This window comes from Strix aluco, chromosome 16 (genome assembly GCF_031877795.1).
Source record: "Strix aluco isolate bStrAlu1 chromosome 16, bStrAlu1.hap1, whole genome shotgun sequence".
Classification (NCBI taxonomy): domain Eukaryota; kingdom Metazoa; phylum Chordata; class Aves; order Strigiformes; family Strigidae; genus Strix; species Strix aluco.
Genome location: NC_133946.1, coordinates 15,959,428 through 15,978,623, shown reverse-complemented (window position 1 = coordinate 15,978,623; position 19,196 = coordinate 15,959,428). Strand labels below are relative to the sequence as shown.

General features: G+C 39.9%; 2 protein-coding genes across 3 annotated transcripts in view; one reads left to right on the top strand and one right to left on the bottom strand.

Moving 5' to 3' along the window:
• SERGEF (secretion regulating guanine nucleotide exchange factor) overlaps positions 1-11,476 on the top strand; it is a 156,898-nt gene extending 145,422 nt beyond the window's left edge. Inside the window, exon 11 of the mRNA XM_074841681.1 lies at positions 11,294-11,476. Coding sequence (XP_074697782.1) covers positions 11,294-11,460 — 167 coding nt within the window. The 3' untranslated portion in view covers positions 11,461-11,476. The remainder of the gene's footprint in view (positions 1-11,293) is intronic.
• The window catches only part of KCNC1 (potassium voltage-gated channel subfamily C member 1), a 131,327-nt gene continuing 114,363 nt past the window's right edge, over positions 2,233-19,196 (bottom strand). For both annotated transcript variants that reach the window (XM_074841675.1, XM_074841678.1), the window contains one exon: positions 2,233-4,376. In XM_074841675.1, the coding sequence (XP_074697776.1) occupies positions 4,195-4,376 (182 nt within the window). In that variant the 3' untranslated portion in view covers positions 2,233-4,194. The remainder of the gene's footprint in view (positions 4,377-19,196) is intronic.

Sequence of the window (19,196 nt, the reverse complement as noted above, 5' to 3'; positions counted from 1 at the left end):
CTTAAATCTCTCTGGCAGCAGCCAAGATGCTGGCTGCTTCATATATCTACCTATGTAGATAGGTACACATCTCCTCTATTTGCCTAGGCAAGATCCATAATTACATGTATGTTTTCTGTAGAATACATGTCTGCATGTGTGTTTATGTACATACAAATATTTTACAAGCACAAATGTTAAGTGTAGTATCGCCAGTTGTGTTGTAATTCTTTTTACTCTTTTTTTGGGCGGTAAATTGAGAAAGACAATGAGTGGCTGCGGTCATCCTAAAAAACTTTGATCTGGTTGGTTCTTGTACCTTTTGTAGTATTTTTTAAATAAAGATTATGGTCTTTATTTTTAACGTTTCTGTATCAAAAGTTATATGGAGAGCTTTAAAATGCTGATAATCACCCCCAAAAAAAGGCTCTAATTTAAGGAAAAATAGCATTTTTAAGTGTTTGAATGATTTGGGAATATGAATCACTTCTGCAAAGTTGATTGGACTCTTAAAATTCTTATTCTTGCTTTGTCTATTCCTGGGTAGATTTAAGAAGCCTACAGAGTCAAGAGAATGGCATTTTGGTTCACTCATGAATAGAGACTGTTCTGTTAGTAAGTGATCTTGAAGAGATCACTGGTATTCAGCAAGCTTTTAGTTATCACAAGATCTTTGAAGCAGAGTCAGAGAACAGTTTTAAAGTTACTTAAGGTCACATCTCAACATTGTCTGACTTTGTCACCTTCATATTTGGTTGTTCTGTTTACCAGTAGTTTAAAGAATAAATTCATCTTCTCTCACATTCATATTGCAGGTTAGAGAGAACTACTTTGTATAGCATTCATTTGTTTGTATGTTATATATATAGTCCTGTGGACACACATGCATATCTTGTATTGCTTTTCTCACTGCAAACTGGAGCTTGCTGTTTCACCAGAAATTTGAGCTGATTTGGTTTTAGTCTTTTACACTATTTTCTCAGTAATATTATCCATAATTTCAAAGGCTTTCATGCTATTACTTTTTCTTTGGGAGCAATGATAAATATTTGTCATAGTGTCAAATGTGGCCTTAAATTCTAATTCTTTTCTATCTAGCTTGCTTTCTAGATTGCTTTCTATAGCTGCTCCTCCTCTGTGATTAGCCTAGTGCCAAACTGGCTTTCTGCATGAACAGAGGAAAGAACAGTGAGGTCAGTGCATGAAGGAAACCCCATATTTCCGGTGTTTCCTCTTCCTCCAAAGCAAGGAGAACAAAGCTCTTGAATTCTTAATTTGGTCAGATATTATTTCAGGGAGAGAGTTGGGGTTTTGGGTGTTTGTTTGTTTGTTTGTTTTTCTTATTCTGAAGAATACTTTGTTATCCCAGTCCTTCCAAAATGGTGCCAGATATTCCTGTCTTGATTCCAGCTGGTTTCCTCTTCTCCCTGAGGTTATGCAGAGGATCAGATGGGGTAGTGCCAAACAGCATCTCAGGGACCCAGCTTGCGTTGTCCATTCTGGTCCCCTGACCTTCTGGAGCTGGCATGGCGCCTCTGAATCCCTCTGCTGTTCTTCCTGTCACTCTGCCAAAGACAGATTTTACTTTGTAAGCTCAGATCCCTGCACCTGATGCATGAATGCTGTTTTCACTATGGCTATTTTGCCAGGGTCCAGAAAAATGTACTAGAGCAGAAACTTTCAGAAAACATCTCTGCAGTATTAATTGCAGGAGGTTTTCATCTCAGGACACTCTTTTGTGCTTGCCTTCCTTCAAGGACTGACTTGATACATTTTCTCTACTTAGGGAGATGCCTGCAATTCAGAATTTAGGTGCATCTTATACTGATGGAGGCAAAGTGGTGAGGTGTCCTCAGAATGTACCTTGGGCCTGTGCAGCAGGGATGTTGTTTGCCATTCCTAATCAGAACAACTCAAATGGTGTCACTTGGCACCCAAAGCCTGAATCGTGGGACTTTTTTCTTTTTTTGCTTGCTTTCATCTTTTGTCACAGCTCTGTCAACTATCGCTCTATTTTCTTCTTTGAAAGGGATGCAGTTAGTTCACAAAACTGTGTTATATGAGATAGAGGGGGATGATGGTTTTTAAGCACAGCAATGTTAATGTGGGCATGTTACCAAGTCATTTTCTAGGTGCTCAAATGACCCAACCATTGTTGTATCTGAGTAGATCTTGAGTTACCCTGTTTAGACCCCAACACAGCCGCGAGTACAAGGATCCCTATAACAATAGGCACAAAACCGAAGACCGACAGACAAGCCACGTGACCCATAGGAGCTTTATTAGATGTGCACTTGCACTACAGTACAGTGTGTATAGGCACACTTGAACCAGATACAAGTAGGTTAACTCAAGTACAACAGTTGCAGCACAGAGGAAACGTAATCCACAAATCCTGCCCAGAAAGGAGGGTTAGTTCATCCTGAACTCTCTCCGACTGCAGCTATGCTATAGCTTGTATCAAGCTAGGTATTTGAAAGCTCTCACGGGTACACATGTACTACAGTGTTGTTGCTGTTAAAACTGCACTGTGAGACTTGCAGGGGAGCCATCATCTGAGCCATTGTGTTACGCTAAGATTACAACTTGAAACTTTGCAAAAGAAGGCATCCTAATAACATCACTGCTGAGTTGCAACTACTTCTGTTCTGAGGCAGTGTTTGCGTAACTGTGAGAAAATCTACTAGTTCAATCAGTAAGAAGGAAACTGAAAAACTCAGCGACTGCTTGTTTCCTTGACTTTTTCTCTTTTCATTTCTAATGCTTTAACTTATGACTTCTGGACTTCACCTCAGATTACTTGTTAAGCATGGGAAAAAAAGCCCTCACTTGTTTAATATCAACAAGCAGTTTTTTTAGACTTCACTCAACAGTAATGCACATTCGTATCATGTGTCTTGAAACTTGACCAAAATGCAGCCTTGCAATTGATAAGGGAAAATGAAAGGGGAAAAGTCCAAACTAAAGCCCATTTAAACACAAAGCTATTTTACAGATGTCCATATGGAAGGTTTACACGTTTTCACTTCATGGTTCTGAGTTAGAGAACTGTGTTCTGCAGAAAAGGACACCTTCAGAGATAAACCCCAGAACACACACTTTTGTTCAGTGCAAGCAGCCCTTCAGGGGAAGAGAACAGCAGTCAGATAAGCAATTGTAGGTAAAAGTGACCATATGGAATATCTTTTTGCCTTTTGTTGTATCGTAAGTATTTTTTATAAGCTGCCAAGGACTGACAGCCATATATAGCCTGGTCTGCATGATCACCTTAAAACTACATACTTGTAAATAGATCAATGTATAATACAAAGAGTTGCTTTATAAAATGTGTTAAGCACCAAAGCATTTCCAAAATATTCTTTTCCAACCTAGCTGCTGTTTCTTGAGGAGAGGGTTCCTGAGAGCCCAGTGGGGTCTCTTGTTCCTGACTTCAGCCAACGAAGTAGGAGGAAGCACCATTTCACGTGCATGCTGCTGCTCATCTTGCTGTTTGTACCTTCTCCTGCTCTATGATTTGCTTAGTGCTTTAGAAGCTACATGTAGTACTGTAATGCAGTTTGAGGGGTTTGTCAGATTCTTGCTTCTATGTTCATCATTGAACTTTTTATCATCTATTACTTTTCCTAGGCCTGTGCTGGAGATGGCCTTCAATTCTAGGTCTTTTGATGTAATGTTCTAGGGCAGAATGAATTGCAACTGTCCCCTCCTTTTCTTTATATAATCATTTACATCAGTTAAAAGTGTGTGTAAATTTGTAATGGTAATGCTTTATACCCAGAACCAGATGGGTGCAAATGGCATTGGCACCATGTGGTCCCATGGGACACTTGAATGACTTGCACCCTTCTAGATGTGCTTTGACATACTGCTTCATCCATTTTATTTTGCATGGATGACCTCTTACTAAGCACTTAGTATAAGGTATTTTCTATATGTTCTGTTTCACATCATAGAGAGGGTTATGAGACTGCAGTCTCTGGCTCTGTGTTGCGATCATGATTGTCTAGTTCTGGTTGTACAAAGTTAAAGCACTGTGACACATTTAATGCCTGTCATTTTGAGAGGCAGGGATGTAAGTTCTGAATGCGTGTCACTCTCTGACATTCCTGATATTCTGATGGAGCAGACATTAGTGCAACGTTCAGAGCCTCAAGACAAATCTCTTCATTAACTAATTTGTCAGGTGTTTTTGTCCTGTACGTGAGAGAGCAAAATTTAAAGATTTTCTTGTCTTCTACAGGTGTAAAAAAAAGCATCTTTAATGCTTAATCCTCTCTGCACTGCAGCTGCTTCATGTATGATATAATCCTCATGTACTGTCAGTGGACCAGATACGTTCAGTCTTGCACAAAGTCGTGAGCCCAGGTTTTGTTCTGTGTTGAGCTGAAGATGCTTTCCTGTTGGGAAGGAATTGACATGTTTGAGTAAAACCAAAAGGAAAACGTTGTGCAGCACCCATCAGCTTTAGTCATAATAAGTACCATTTGTGTTTCCCTGTGAAAACAGAAATGTGAACAGTTAATTCTTTCAATAGATTTCTCTCCTTGCTACCTACACACAGCAAAGCAAACATCTCCATTTTACAAGACCTGAGTTTTGCCACAGAGACTGTAAAGGTGCAGCGGCCCAAGAAATCTCTAGTTGCAAGTATGTTGTTTTTAAATCCTAGGATATAGTTTTGTGAATTTCTTCCTCATGTTTTTGTCTTCAAAATGGCAATGCGTAACTGAGAAGGAAAAAATAAAATCTGTCATAAACTAGCCTGAATAGTAACCTAAACCGTGGCTTCTTTGATGCAATGTGGAATGATTCTCTTGAACAGATGCATATTAATTTGTGCAGTGAGCCATTCAGCTCCTGCTTTGAAGTGTCCTGTGAGAACAGAACAAAATTTCTATTGTCACTGTATATTGGCAAGATGGCAGTACCTGTAGTGAACGGGCTCAGTTATTTGCCTGATGTTTAAAATGGTGCATAGGAAAATGCACAGCGTGTTGGTTAAGTGCCATTCTTACTGTATCTTTCTCTACTTCTCTGAATTGCTGTATGTTGGAATCCCTCCCCATATACAGTTTTCAGGCTGTGCCAGATGTGCTACATTGCCCTTCACTGTGCACTCAGAAATGATATCATAATCATGATTCTTTCCCCTTCCCATTTTGTAACTCTTGGCTATTCGTATGCTATGGAAATGAGGATAGAAAAGATTAGATGTGCTCTGTGCTGCTCTTCTGTTTGCCATTTGTGGGATAGATACTGATCCTGAAGGAGAAACTAGAAATTAGACTTTCCCAAATGAAATTAATTTCAAAGATGGGTAGCCTTATTGCTCCACTTTACAGTACTCCACATACCACTGTGGCTCCCTAAGCCATACTAGGCATCTTGTATATTCCAGCTGATTTTCTGACCTTCTTCAATAGTTAGTTGTATACTGTAATTAGATATTTTGACAGTTGGCCTTGAGGCCCTGATCCAGTTTGAAGTCCCTGCTGTATTACACAATATACAAGTATAGGCAGAGAGAAAGTCTGACTAACAAGACAGTGCTTCTGCTGTAAAAAAAAAAAAAAAAAAAAAAAAAGAAATTCACGTAAGATATTAGTTTAGAGCACCCAGTCAGAGAAGTCTGTATCGTGCAGCCTTCATGCATTTGTTATGAGTAGCTGTTTGAGGCCTTTGGCAGTTGTTCTTCCCAGGTACCAGGATGAACCACAGACGCATGACCTGAGTCATCTGATTTCCCATTTGTGTAAAGCCACTGCTGAGGAGGGGACTGAGTGGTCAAGGTCTGCTGCCTAGGGAGAGCTACTAATGATGTAAAGGTGGAATGAGGACAGATTGTTGACTGGAGGCTAACTTTGAAATTAGCATGTCCTTAGCACCATGACTTTGTACTTAATATGAAAAATGTATGTTGTTTCCTATCTGTATATTGGGTTAGCACTGCAATGCCTGTGATTTTTATCCAGCTTACTGTAAAGTCAGATGTGCATTTTTGAGGGTTGTGGTACAGAGCAATTCTAGGAGCAGTTGGATGGGCTGCCTGGAGCGCATGACAGCTTCCCCCTTGAAAATGTGGGTATAAATGTAGTTCCATAATAAAACTGGCACTATATGAATCTCTTAGTTGTTTTCTACTTTTAGAGGTACCATATTATGTCTTGGGAGCATGTCATCTGATATTCCACTTACTGAACTTTGCCTTTAATAAGATTTTGCAGAATGCTTAGACTTCCTGTTTAGTTATGAATACATTTCCATGTTTTTCTGAAGAAAACAATTCAAGCCTATTTCTTATATTCTAAAATTGCAAATCTTTTGCACTAATGACAGAATTGTTGCTAACAAAGCCACAAAAGTTTAGAGGGATATTTATTTTATGTGACACCTTGGATTGCCAGATGCCCTGAAAAAATAGGAAGACTTATTCACTTGTGTTTTACAGCTCTTTGGGAGAAGTATGGTCTAAATCTCCTTCTGCATATTGTTACATTTTTCCTTGTGAGGTTTTGAATGCATTCAGATAGTGAAGGGGGGAATGGCTGACGAGTGAATTTTGTTTGTGGTCCAGCCCTGATGCTGTTTAAAATAATTTGACTTTCTCTGAGCTGATCTCTTGCCTACTGTAACTTTTTCTATAACCATCTGTAGAGTGGCACTAATTTAAGGTTAAAAAAAATAATAATTTGAGGTATTGTAGAGTATTGCTAAGAGCACAGAGCCTATACAGTAGAGCTGTACAAAGACATTTTAATAAATCCTTAAAATATGAAGCTGTCTGAATAGCTTGGCTTTAAGATACTTGGATAGTCTTTAAAGCTAACTTTGGTTTGTGTGGTTAGAAGAGCGGGAGAGGAGAAACAGAAGAGAGACAAGCTTTTAAGAAGATTTCAGTGATAAGTCTCCAGGGCACAGACTGGTTTAAAAGCAGACTGTTGGTGAAACTAGGCTGCAGTGATAGTTGTAGCTTCTTTGTTTCCAGTTTTCCTTGCTTTACCTTCAAACTGATTTTAAGGATGTGATTTATCATAACCTGTCTTCAGCTGTTTAAAACTGATATGCCTAGGCTAAGACAATCACTTGGTCTCCCTCTATAGTCACCAGAGTGAGATAGATTTGATTTTGACACCAGTGTTTGGATAAGATGAATTGCCTGTTGGAGAGGTGTAGATGACTCCATTGGCTCTTGAGGAAAACTGAAGGATAACGATCTATAGCTAAGTGGCTTGATTTTTAGGTGGCTGAAGCTAAGTGCAGTGAATCTCACCCAGAGCATCTTATTTACTAACATTGATTCTTCTCATCTGAAGAACAGAGTACTCAGCAATGAGGAGCGACTCTAAATCCCCAGAATCCTGTCTTCTGTCCAATATGCTGCAGCTTTATTTTATCTAGAAGTAATTCTCTCCAGTTTAATCAGCCTCTGGACTGCAGTTGTCACTTTGGTTACCTTGAAAAAAAGCCTAGATAATTATTGCAAATAGAAGGAGAGCAGTAGTCCCTTCTTGTTGTGTGTGAGCAAACCAGGCAGATTTGTTAAGGTTTTTTTTCTTCCCATTTTTTGTATATTTAATGTTTGGGAAAAAACTTGCATAGTCTTACTCTAAACTTTCATTAGTGTGACTGTGAACACCAGTGAGATTCCTTTGGGATTCTGCTGTGTTGCTGTGTGAGTTCTGTGGTTTCATTTGTGCTTCGAGTATTTATGTTCATCCTGGTTTCGGCTGGGATAGGCCTAGTAGCTGGTACAGTGCTGTGTTTTTGGCTTTAGGATGAGAAAAACTTTGATAACGCGCTTATGTTTTAGTTGTTGCTGGTCACTGCTTACACTAAGTCAAGGACTTTTCAGCTTCTCATACTGCCCTGCCAGCGAGCAGGCTGGGGGTGCACAAGGAATCAGGAGGGGATACAGCCAGGACAGTTGACCCCAGCTGACCTCAGGGTATCCCCCACCGGATGGCTCATGCTGAACAACAAACCTGGGGGGAGCTGGCTGAGGGGTGGCGGCCCGCTGCTGGCTGGGCATCGGTCAGTGGGTGGTGAGCAACTGCATAGTGCATCACTTGTCTTGTATATTCTTTTATCTTTATTATTATTTTCCCTTCCTTTTCTGTCCTATTAAACTGTCTTTATCTCAACCTATGACTTTTACCATTTTTCTGATTCTCTCCCCATCCCACTGTGGGGGAGTGGGCAAACAGCTGTGTGGTGTTTAGCTGCCTGCTGGGTTAAACCACAATGTTTTAAAAGAGAAAAGGTGAGTGCGATGTATTATGCTGTTTCACTTAACCAGTATCATGGAGCAACTTTTTCTCCGCACCTTACCAAACACAAATCACTTGGTTTGAGAACATGCTGCAGTGCTTGTTTTAAATTTAGTTAGAAGCAATTTGTAGCTGTATTAATACACATCATTCTAATGGTCTTTCATCCTGGGAGGGTCTGGCACAGGCATAAAAATTGAATTTTCTCCTGAAAGCATATACAGCTGCTGTGACTGTGTTGAGGTTTTTATTAGCAATAAACTGTGAATAGAAGCAATCAAAAAGAAAAAAAGAAAAAAAAAAAAAAAGAAGCAGGGGGAATGTGGGGGAAGGAAAAAGAATTGAAATTAAATGGTACCCTTTGCCCCAAGGCTAGCCATTACTTCCTCTTAATGAAGGCCTTTCCTTAACTATGCAGATATTCTTCCATGTCATTTTTTAAATGGATGCTTCATTATCTTTGATCTTTATTAACTTCAACTTCTGTGCCAGTGATTCACATAGCTGCTTGTTTCCTCCTGGCCAGTGTCACCACAGTCATTTTGCCCAGCCCTCCTTCAACTCCAAGTTTTGTTATGTTATTACAAAAAAAAAGACTGTGTGTTTTCTGCAAATTCTGTTCCTCTGACACAGATATAGAATCTGGCTTTTTTTACGTCCAAACCTCTCTCTAAATCTTCTACAGGCAGATGTGGTATGGTATACCTTTTATTTTCACAATAATTCTCTGCCTTTTAGCTCCCTGACTTCTGACTTGATTCTCATCAGAATCATTTTTGTGGCCTGTCATTCTGTATGTCAGCTGCCCTTTCATCCCTTCAGATTTCTGCCTAGCTTTCCACAGATGTACGAGGCATTTTTGTATAAGACCATTCATAAATCCTAGTTACTCTCTATTTTTATTTTGCCAGTTTTCACTCTTGGCCCATTTCTGTAATGATGGAACTCACTGGAGTCATGTAGAAAGACCTATTTGGTGGCCTTTCTACATGCCTGGGAGAAATAAAGGCTGGAAAAGACTCAGTGATCCTTATTTTAGGGGAAATGTTCTTGTCTGGGGGTTTCTTAGCTTGTACATTTTTCTGTGATTTTTTTTTTAAATTGTTTGACTGGATGTATTTATCAATTTGAGAGGTTAATATCCCCCTGTGCTGTTTCTTTGAATATTTATTATGCCATTAATGTTCCATTGAGCAGTTTGTAATTCAAGGTGACTAAAAACTTTCTGGTTTCCTCTCTATTGTCCTGATGGAACAGGATGAAAAAAATAAAATCCTTTAGTCAGATGTAGTTAGTCTCCATATAAACATGCAAGTTGTTGTACTAATTGCTAGTGGTCTAGTAAAAAAAAGTTACCACAGTCACCTTATTAATGTAAGGGCATGTTATATTCCCTTTTCATTAAACTTGGAAGTTTTCCTGCTCTTAAGTAGGCTTATTCTGCAGGTTTCACGTGATAACTGTGCAAAAGAATGCCTTTTCTTAGGTGCAGCTGGTTTTCTTTCTTTGAATTTTTTTTCCCTGAATAATTGTTCTCTGATGTGTCTTTAGTCTCAGTTGTGATGTCTTTTTCCTGATTGCTAATATTTACATAGATATATTTACCTGGAACCTTACCAAAAAAATGCCAATTAACTTCTTAGATGTTGTGATCTGTTGATATTTAGATGGGATGTGTTGCACATTTACTTTTTGATACTTTTCTGCAGCACATGTATGGGCATTTGTGATATAGGTTGGGCTGTCAATATTGCACCTGCGTAGTCATGAGAAAATATGGTGCCTTCTAAGATAAGAGTAACAGAACTGCTGTATTAGGTGAGATGTATCTAGCCTACTGTGACATTTTAGTGGTGTTTTGTTGTTTTCCATTACCTTAAAAATTATCAAGAAAATTAAAGGTCATTGTTTAATTACCTCTGACTTTAGTAATGTTTACACTTAATTACAGGAAAGGAGAACTTTAATATCCTAATATGTAAAGAAAACAAACAGTGAAATATTACTGGATTTGTAGGAGAGAAAGATGGTCCTGCTGGCTTTGCAATAATCTGTTTCTGAATTTTGAAAAGTAAAATTATTTTAGAATTATGATAGGAATTGGATTTTGTGAATTTTGGCACTTGTCATTATATGGACTCCAGAATGGTACTTCATGCTGTTAATACCTGCTGCTTTTCAGAAATACCAATGGCATCAGAAACATGATTATATTGCAGGATGGCTTTCTTTTTTATTACAGAAATTCACAGGCACAGTCTGTGACAGCCAAATAAAGAAAAGAAAATAGGGAAGAAATATCTCTTGTAGTTCAGAATAAGAGTTTTTTGGGTGGATTTTTTATTATGCCAGCCATTTATAGAATAAAATTTACGTTGTGCTTCAGGAAAGAGTACTATGGGGTAATAATAATACATGGATCATGATTTGAGATATAAAAGAGTAGATGTTACAAAAATAAATAATAATGAGGGAAAATAAGGATAATAAAAGCAGTGAAATGATGTCAAAGCAAGCAGAAGAGGTAAGGCAAGTTGTCGGAGACTTGTATTTAAAGGAAAAAGGCGAGATGAGAACTTGAAAGTAGGACTGAAATGTAATTTGGCTGCTCTGTAATTCTGTGTTCCCCAATCCTACAGATCATGCTGTGAATTGCTAAAGTTCCTGGCCTTGGTTTGTGATAGTTTTGCTTACTAGGGGGAACTTGAAAGACAGGGATTCCACATGATTTCAGGGAAGGTCCTTAAACTGGGGAGAGATTTCTGTGGGCTCTGTATAAGTACTGAACCATGTATTTACTAAGTGATTTTCAAATGTCCTTGTTATTTTAATCTTTCTCATGTTGTTAACAATATGGAACAAGATAGAGAGTAATTCATTTGGGTTTATTTACATTTTCAAGAGAACCAGAACATTGTTCCCACCTAAGCAGAATTTCTTAGAACCTAATTAGAAGAAGACTTGACAAATCTGCTCCCTCAAACTAACCAAAGCTGTTGTGTTTCTGTGGTCTTTCTTTATTCAGTATTTTGTATGCTCTCTTTTAGGTGGCCAGTGCTTCTCTTGGGGATGGAACGAGCATGGGATGTGTGGTGATGGCACAGAAGCAAATGTTTATGTCCCGAAGCCAGTCAAAGCTCTTGCTTATGCAAAACAGATCTTAATTGGATGCGGGGCAGGACATTCCATGGCTCTTTGTCAAACTCCAGATTAGACTTGGCACACCTGAAATCACAGCATCATGGATGCAGACAGACATCTTTGGATTGCGCAGCTCAGAAGTGGTACAAGAGGATTGCCCATGATTAACACAATAGTTGGAAAGTGCAGAAGAAGTTTTTTTTAAGACTAAAAGGAACAAGTATGCATAGGAAACTGTAATGTTTTAAAAATTGTTTCATGGGTCCTTTTCACAGGGATTTACTTTCTTACCCGCAGATAGAATGACAAACATTTTGCCTTGATGCAATACTATTGAAGAAAGAATTACTTTTTCTTGTTCTTCTGAGAAGTCTTTGAGGAAGAAACCAAGTGCTTAATCGCTTATTGTTGGTGTATAAATTCAATCTGAGGAAATCGTCTGAGAAGGTGGAGACATAGGGCCCCTTCTGGTCTTTTATTATGGTATCTTTATGTCGTGATGAGCATGTGTTGTGCCTGCCAACTTCTGCTGGAGTTGTGAGCTCCCCGCATCTCAGAAAATCCAGTTTGCATCACAGAGAAATGCCAGTGAACATAAATAGATGCAGACACACATTTTAAACAGAAGATTAGGATTTTTTAAAAAAAGAGATATAATTTAGAAGGCTGGCAAAAGGGGAAGATGAGGCCCTTCTGAACTAGCTATATCTTGATTAAACTGTGAAAGGAACAATATTTCTGAGGAATTATCTTCTGTGCCAGACATCAGTTTATTATAGATTTACAGGGATGCAGATCTGCATGAATTATCATTAACTTGCAGACCAAACCTGAAGTTTCTGAAGCTACTGCTCAGGGAAGAAGAACTTCTAAGAGATCTCTGAAACAGTAGAAAAGTTCTTGTCAAAGGGCATAAGTCAGTTGTAGCTGTTGAGAACAGTTTGATCCAACATAGCTCCTGTGTTTCCAGTTGCCTTTGAATAGGAAGACATCAAAATCTAAAGAGGAAGTTTTTACAAATTCTCCAGCCTAAAAGGCAGACCAGAATGCCTCTGATAATTTCAGGTTAGTTTTCACATCTGTTTCACAGCCCAGCTGAGCTACTGTTCAGAGCATGCCCACAGTACTTGTTCCAGGTGAGTGCTTGGCAGAGAATGTAGGCCTAACACTTGTCTTGGTAGGAGAAATGAAAAAATGCAAAATATATTCAGATATTATTAGCTGCCTATGTTGAGCAGAATTTTGGAAGCTATTTATAAAACTGTGTTTCACACAAATACAGTGGATGCCATTAAACTGGATGTTTACCACCCACGATAGTTACATTTGCTGTGGTATTTGATGCATTTCAAGTTCTAAATATAGAGAATACTACTGTGTGGTAAATGCACCTTTTAATGAGACCTAGTGTTGCTAAACAGTGGTTTAGTTTTTAAAGCAGGCTTGCCAGGGAAGAAGCCTTGCAGAATTAAAAATTACTCAGAGACAGGCTCTTAGGAAAAAGGACAGGAAGGCTTTCTAATGATGTATCAGCTAACACATGGGGGGAAGGAATTAAGGTGGTAATATGGGCTGTGTGAGGGGGTTTCTTTCCCCCCTTGGTTTTACAGCAGTTGTAGTTTATGGCCTAATTTTCAAAGGCATTTTCTTTTTCTGTTTAGTGGATGAGAAGCTTGAACTGACTATGAAGCTGATTATAACAGCTGTATTACAGATACTGAAAGAATCTGTATGAATAATCTAGTGGGTCCTCTGCAAAAGTGCAGATTTGAGACTTCTATTGTAAAGTGTTTTTTCTAATCCATGTGTTAGTTGTGGTTCTTCATGGCAATATGCTGTTCCGGGCTGTGACCTCTTGCGCTTGTTATTTATCAAAGCTGCTATTCATGGACTCCTCAGTGCCATTTTCTAGATACCATGGCCTCTCTATTATACACACTGAATAGTTTTTCATGCTCTTTTTGGCAATTGTGTCTGAGGTTTCTACCTTTGTTCTCCTCTAAAGTCTGTGTACCAAATAAATATATCTTGTTTCAGTAATCATACCCTCTAAATAATTCTGTTTCTTGATTAATCACAGGTAGTATGTGTGCCCTATAACATAGGGATTACTGTACTGAGCATATTTTGACTGTGTGTGCTATTCTGCAGTTCATTTCAGAGGAACCCAACAAATTATGTAACAAATAAATGCAACTTGGTTATTTGAAATGTCGTTCACTTATTCACATCTGTAACACGAACACACTTTTGGAAATGCGAAGAATGATTTGGGGTGATAAGGAGGAAAGGAAGGAGTACTTTGGTTTGTTCTTGGTCCTGATTTTGTGTTTCACATCTGCATCTGATCTTCATCTTTGAAAGGGTGAGAACTGAATTTTCTTTCCTTTGTCTCACATATATAGATCAAAAACTTTGGAACGTAACGACTTGTCTTGAGAGCTTGACATACTAAATGCTTTGTCATCAGTCAGGACTTCTAGATGCTGCTGTAGTATGAAGAGTGAATAATAATTCATTGTAGATGGTACATGGTTGAATGTCAAAAACAAGTTGTTGCTCATTCATTCAGAAGTAAATGCCCTGTTTTGTATGTCAGTGTGCTTTGTTTGCAGAATAAAACATTGTACAAAATCAGCAAGGAAGGGAGCACACGGTGAAAAGCTCCTAATCAAGTGAAGAAACACCCTTCCTTGCTGGTGTCCAGAGCTTAGTGACTGTTGCCTCTTGATGTCCGATGGAGAAGGTCAGTCTGTGCAAGGCAAAATGTAGAGTCCCTGTACTATGTCAGTGCTTCTGCAGTGCATGCAAAGATGGATTTCTTTATGCAGGTCTTCAGTGCTAAACAAAGCAAGTCTTTTATGTAAACACTCTGCATTCACGTTCAGATGCAAACAAACTGACAAGGTTTGTAATATATATAACACTGGAACAAGGTAAGCTAGTGTCTGTGCAGCTGCTCTCCCCTCCCGTTTTCTGAACATAAGCAAACCTATCAATGAGCTGACATTCATGAGGGGGAAAAGGTGAACTTAATATCACAGCTTTGCTGGAGAACAAGTTGTGAACTGTTGACTTTCAGTCCAGAGAGCTTTCAGGCTCTTGGGTGGAGGGGGAAAGGAAACTTGTGTGTACTTCTTGTTGTGTGAAGTCCTAGGAGATCCGCAGTTGTTACTCATGCAACCTCCATGTGCACCAGTGCAAGACACTCCTGTTCCATTTTAAAGAACGTTGGTAGGAAGATGTGTGTGTTGTGTCAGAAGTTTCTATCTTTTGGAGGATTTGTTCAGGCTGCTTAGCAGTCACTGATGTTATTTGACTTTGTGTAGTATTCCTGAGTGACTTGATAGTTTTCTGCTTAGAATGCTGAACCCTGTATTTGAAGTGCATTCATTTGAAAGAAGAATTCAGTCCTGCCTTTCTTCCCATTTGCCCAGTCACCACTTCTTACATGACACTGACTTCCCTCCTCTATCTGCATGTTGTTGGTCCTGTTGGTGACTAGTTCTTGCCATCTGCAACTGCCATAAAGGTCACTTCTGCATGAGTGACAAGAGGTTTGCTTGGCTACATGGCTGAGCACAGAGAAATTGAGGAGGAGGGGAAGAATGTGATTTGATTTTACTTTATATGACATTTTTTGAGTCATATAAGACTTGAGGATGGAAAACAGATGAAGGAGATCAGTTTGAATGTATGGAGAAAGGTGACCATGGAAAAACATGTAATGAATAGCAGTAGAGAGCCTGATGTAGTTAGCTAAATCATAGGGGAAAAGGAGGGTGGAGGGGGAAGACAGATTCAAGATACAGGTCATGAAGACTGAATAATCACGCAAGGATAGCAGCATTGCAGCCTGCCAGTATGGTGGGAGTGAGATGAGGGACAAGCTATTCTATTTCTTAGATGTTGTTATTCCCTGTCTCCCACCATTTGTTAGCAATAATATGAATTATTGACCTGCAATGGTTTATCTTTCTCATTCATAGAACATCTTGAAATTTCCAGTTCTCTTCAGTTGGAACAACAACACCTGTTCTCACCTTCCAGAATCAAAAATCTTTAGATCAGGCCTGTGACCTAGTCCAGCACTTAATCAAGTACTTACTATTCTTTCCATTAAATTTCATGAACTCTGAATCTGATTTAAACAAGACTTAAATAATTTTGCGACTTCCACTTTTTTTCTCTGTATTAGAAATCAAGATTATGACAGATCTTTATCATTGAAATTGTGGTGTTTTCACCAAAAAGTCCCCCGTGTTCTCTCAGTAATTTTGGTATTTTTACGGCATATAGCAAGTGTTGTGCTTTTTCTTTTAGCTAGATATTTTCTTAAAAAAGGCTTCAGAATTTTTCATCAGTATTTGAGTCATGCTTGTGGTATTTACTACCAGCTTGTAGTTCAGAGCAGCTGAAAATTCTGTAAAGGGAAGAACTAAATACTGAAGTGGAAAACTAAGTCTTCCTTCCCAAAGGCTGGGATTGGATGCAGTCTGTGGTAGAGAATCATCTTGTGTGGTTTTGATTGCACTTAAAAATGTGCACAGTAGGAAAGTGGAGCTTACATTGAAATTGCTGAAAACTCTAGTTGACACAAAGATAACTGGACACTCGAACTTTTGAGGGGACCTTAAAAATCATCTAGTTCCAACCCCCCTGCTTCTACCAGACCAGGTTGCTCAAAGCCCCATCCAACCTGGCCTTGAGCCCTTCCAGGGAGGGGGCAGCCACAGCTTCTCTGGGCAACCTGTACCAGTGTCTTACCACCCTCACAGGGAAAAATATCTTCCTTATGTCTAATTTAAATCCTTCAGTTCAAAACCATTACCCCTCATCCTATCCCTACCCTCCCTGATAAAGAGTCCCTCCCCATCTTTCCTGTAGCCCCTTTTAAGTACTGGGAGGCCGCTATAAGGTCTCCCCAGAGCCTTCTCTTCTCCAGCTGAGTAATCCCAACTCGCTCAGCCTGTCCTCACAGGGGAGCTGCTCCAGCCCCTGATCATCTTTGTGGCCTCCTCTGGACCCCCTCGAGCAGGTCCGTGTCCTTCTGATGTTGGGGGCCCCAGAGCTGGACACAGCACTGCAGGGGGGGGGGGGGGTCTCACAAGAGCAGAGTAGAGGGGGAGAATCCCCTCCCTCAAGGGGCCACACTTGATGCAGCCCAGGACACTGTTGGCTTTCTGAGCTGTGAGCGCACATTGCTGGCTCATAGTCAGTTTTCCATCCCCTAATGCCCCAAGGTCCTTCTCTGCAGGGCTGCTTTCAATCCACTCATCCCCCAGCCTGTATTTGTGCTTGGGATTGCCCCGACCCATGTGCAGGACCTCGCACTTGGCCTTGTTGAACTCCATGAGGTTTGCACGATCCCACCTCTCCAGCCTGTCCAGGTCCCTCTGGATGGCACATCCCTTCCCTCCAGTGTGTTGACCACACCACACAGCTCGGTGTCATCAGCAAACTTGCTGAGGGTGCGTTCGATCCCGCTGTCCATGTCTCCAAGATGTTACGCAGTCTGGTCCCAATACTGACCCCTGAGGAACACCACGCATCACTGCTCTCCACTTGGACATCAAGCTGTTGATTTACGTGCAGAAAAAGAGGTACTACATGCTTTGCCCTTTTCTTTTAGCTTTGTGCTATTCTTAATTCCTGATAAATGCTGGTCTTAGATGTTTTGCTTCATGTTGGAAAGAATGATTTAATAGCCTTGAATTAAAATGCTTTGTTGTATGGAAATAGCCTTCTGTTGGTTCAATGTCCCAAAAAATAACTGTGAAGAGAGGTGTTTACCATATGTGCCTTTGAAGTTAATTTGCAGAAACTGAATGTGTGAAGCTGTTGTTATTTTGTAACCTGTTTAGAGGTTGAGGGACTGAAGTAAGGCAAGTTAGCCCCTTTGTGCATTTTGTTCAGATTCCTTCATCAGTTGTCTCTGCATTCACCTATTTTTAATTCAGAAGCAGTTTTTACTCATCAATAACTCTGTAGAACGTGGAAGGAGAGTATGTGACTGAAAATACTCAGCAATGAAAACAGTCTCTGTATTTGAATCATGACCTGGATGAACCACATGTTACCTTGTGGGAGAGTGAGGAAACATAAATTTAGAATACTGGGAAAACACATTTTTCAACTTGATTAGAAACAAGAGCAACAAAGTAATTATTCCTGAATCAAAGCTGGCTGTGGGGATGAGGAAGTTCAGAGGTGAAGATTATTTTGCAAAACTTCCTCAGGCATTTTTATTTTGTGACATGTTGGATTTCAGTTCATTTTCAGACAAGCCTCTCAGGTTGGGAGGGGGTAGAGTCTAAGTCCAGTTCCTGTGTTGGCTAGCCTCTCAATTCATTTTCATCTTTCTCATCTATTTCCAGGTTGCTTTGCCTATGGACCACCTTGTTATTCAGATACAGTGCAATCTTGGGGGGAGAGTTCTGTCTGCAGGGTTTGGGATCAAGACTTTGTCAGTGAAACTGCAGAATTTCAATTCAATATGATTCCAGTACTCCCTGATCATCATAATCTTTTAAGAGTATGTGAACACCTTGCTGTAAGAGTCTGCATTTTTACATTTTTTTTATATTTAGAAGTGGGGCCAAGAATTGGGAGATTTTTAATGTTCTGACATGATTTTAGTTTTTTGCTACAGATGTCCAATGAGTTTAGCTTTTGTTTTGTTTTTACTGATTTGAATGCATGAAGACGTGGTACCTAAATTAGAGCAGCAGAGGAGTTGCCAATCAGTAATGAAGATGCTCTGTCATTTTAATTGTGTGGGCGCTTAATCATTTTCTATAATAATCCTCTGCTTTAAAGTACAAAAGAAAAGGGATTCCTATAGGGGCATTGTGCTCTTCTGCAGACAAGGAAACATGGCATATTTTAAATAATGGAGAGACGTTTCTCTCCCCTGGTGCCTTAATTCTGACTAGATGTAATAACTATTCCTACTTCGATACTGCTTTTCCTCTTTTGACTTCAGAACACTTTAAAAAGGGGAAACAGAAGCTGAGGCACAAAAAATTGAAATGCCCCAACCAAGGTAACCCAGCATGTCCACCGTGGAGCCAGGAGTAAAATTCCTGTCTCCTGAGTCTCAGGCCAAGGCTCTACCTTCTAGGATAGTGGTCCTTGATGGTTTTTTAGGTAAGGCTCACTGCTAGTACTTCCCTCTCTCCTTGCTCTTCTTTCCCCCTCGCCACTGATTGCTGTTTCCTCATATGCTCCCCTTCCTCCTATTTGCATAACCCATTTTCCAGACCCATCGTGTGTCCTTCTCCTCATTTCCCACCTCTTGTGCTACTGCCGCCTCTTCTCCAGTCACCCGCTTGCACTGACACCACCACCGCAAAGCGTGGCTCCTACTGAGCTTGTTTGCTTGGGCTCAAGCCATGCGTCTCCTGTTTGTTCTGGTGTGACTCACTGTCAGCAGCCTCTGCATAGGCTGTGTTGTCCCTGCTAAGCTCTGCGGGTCCAGAAGCTGTGCAGGTTCCTTAAGAGTCATAGCTGAGCTAATATTACTGCAATACTCTGCCTTTTGCTGACTAAGGGATCTCTAACCTGTGCTCCATGGGCAGTAGAGAAACCAGTGGAAGCCTTGGAGCACGCACTCTTAATATTTGGTACTTGGAGACACATACTTAGGTACTTGCGTAAAGTTTTTTCAATGCTCTAGTGAATGCTGAGGGTTGAAAACTTCAGGCTTTTTGTCAGCCTGAAGCAAGGAATATATCTTTTTGTAGGGGCAGATGAACATACTTAGTTTTAAAGCATTTACTTTGTCCGATAAGGAAAGAAAGTCAAGAG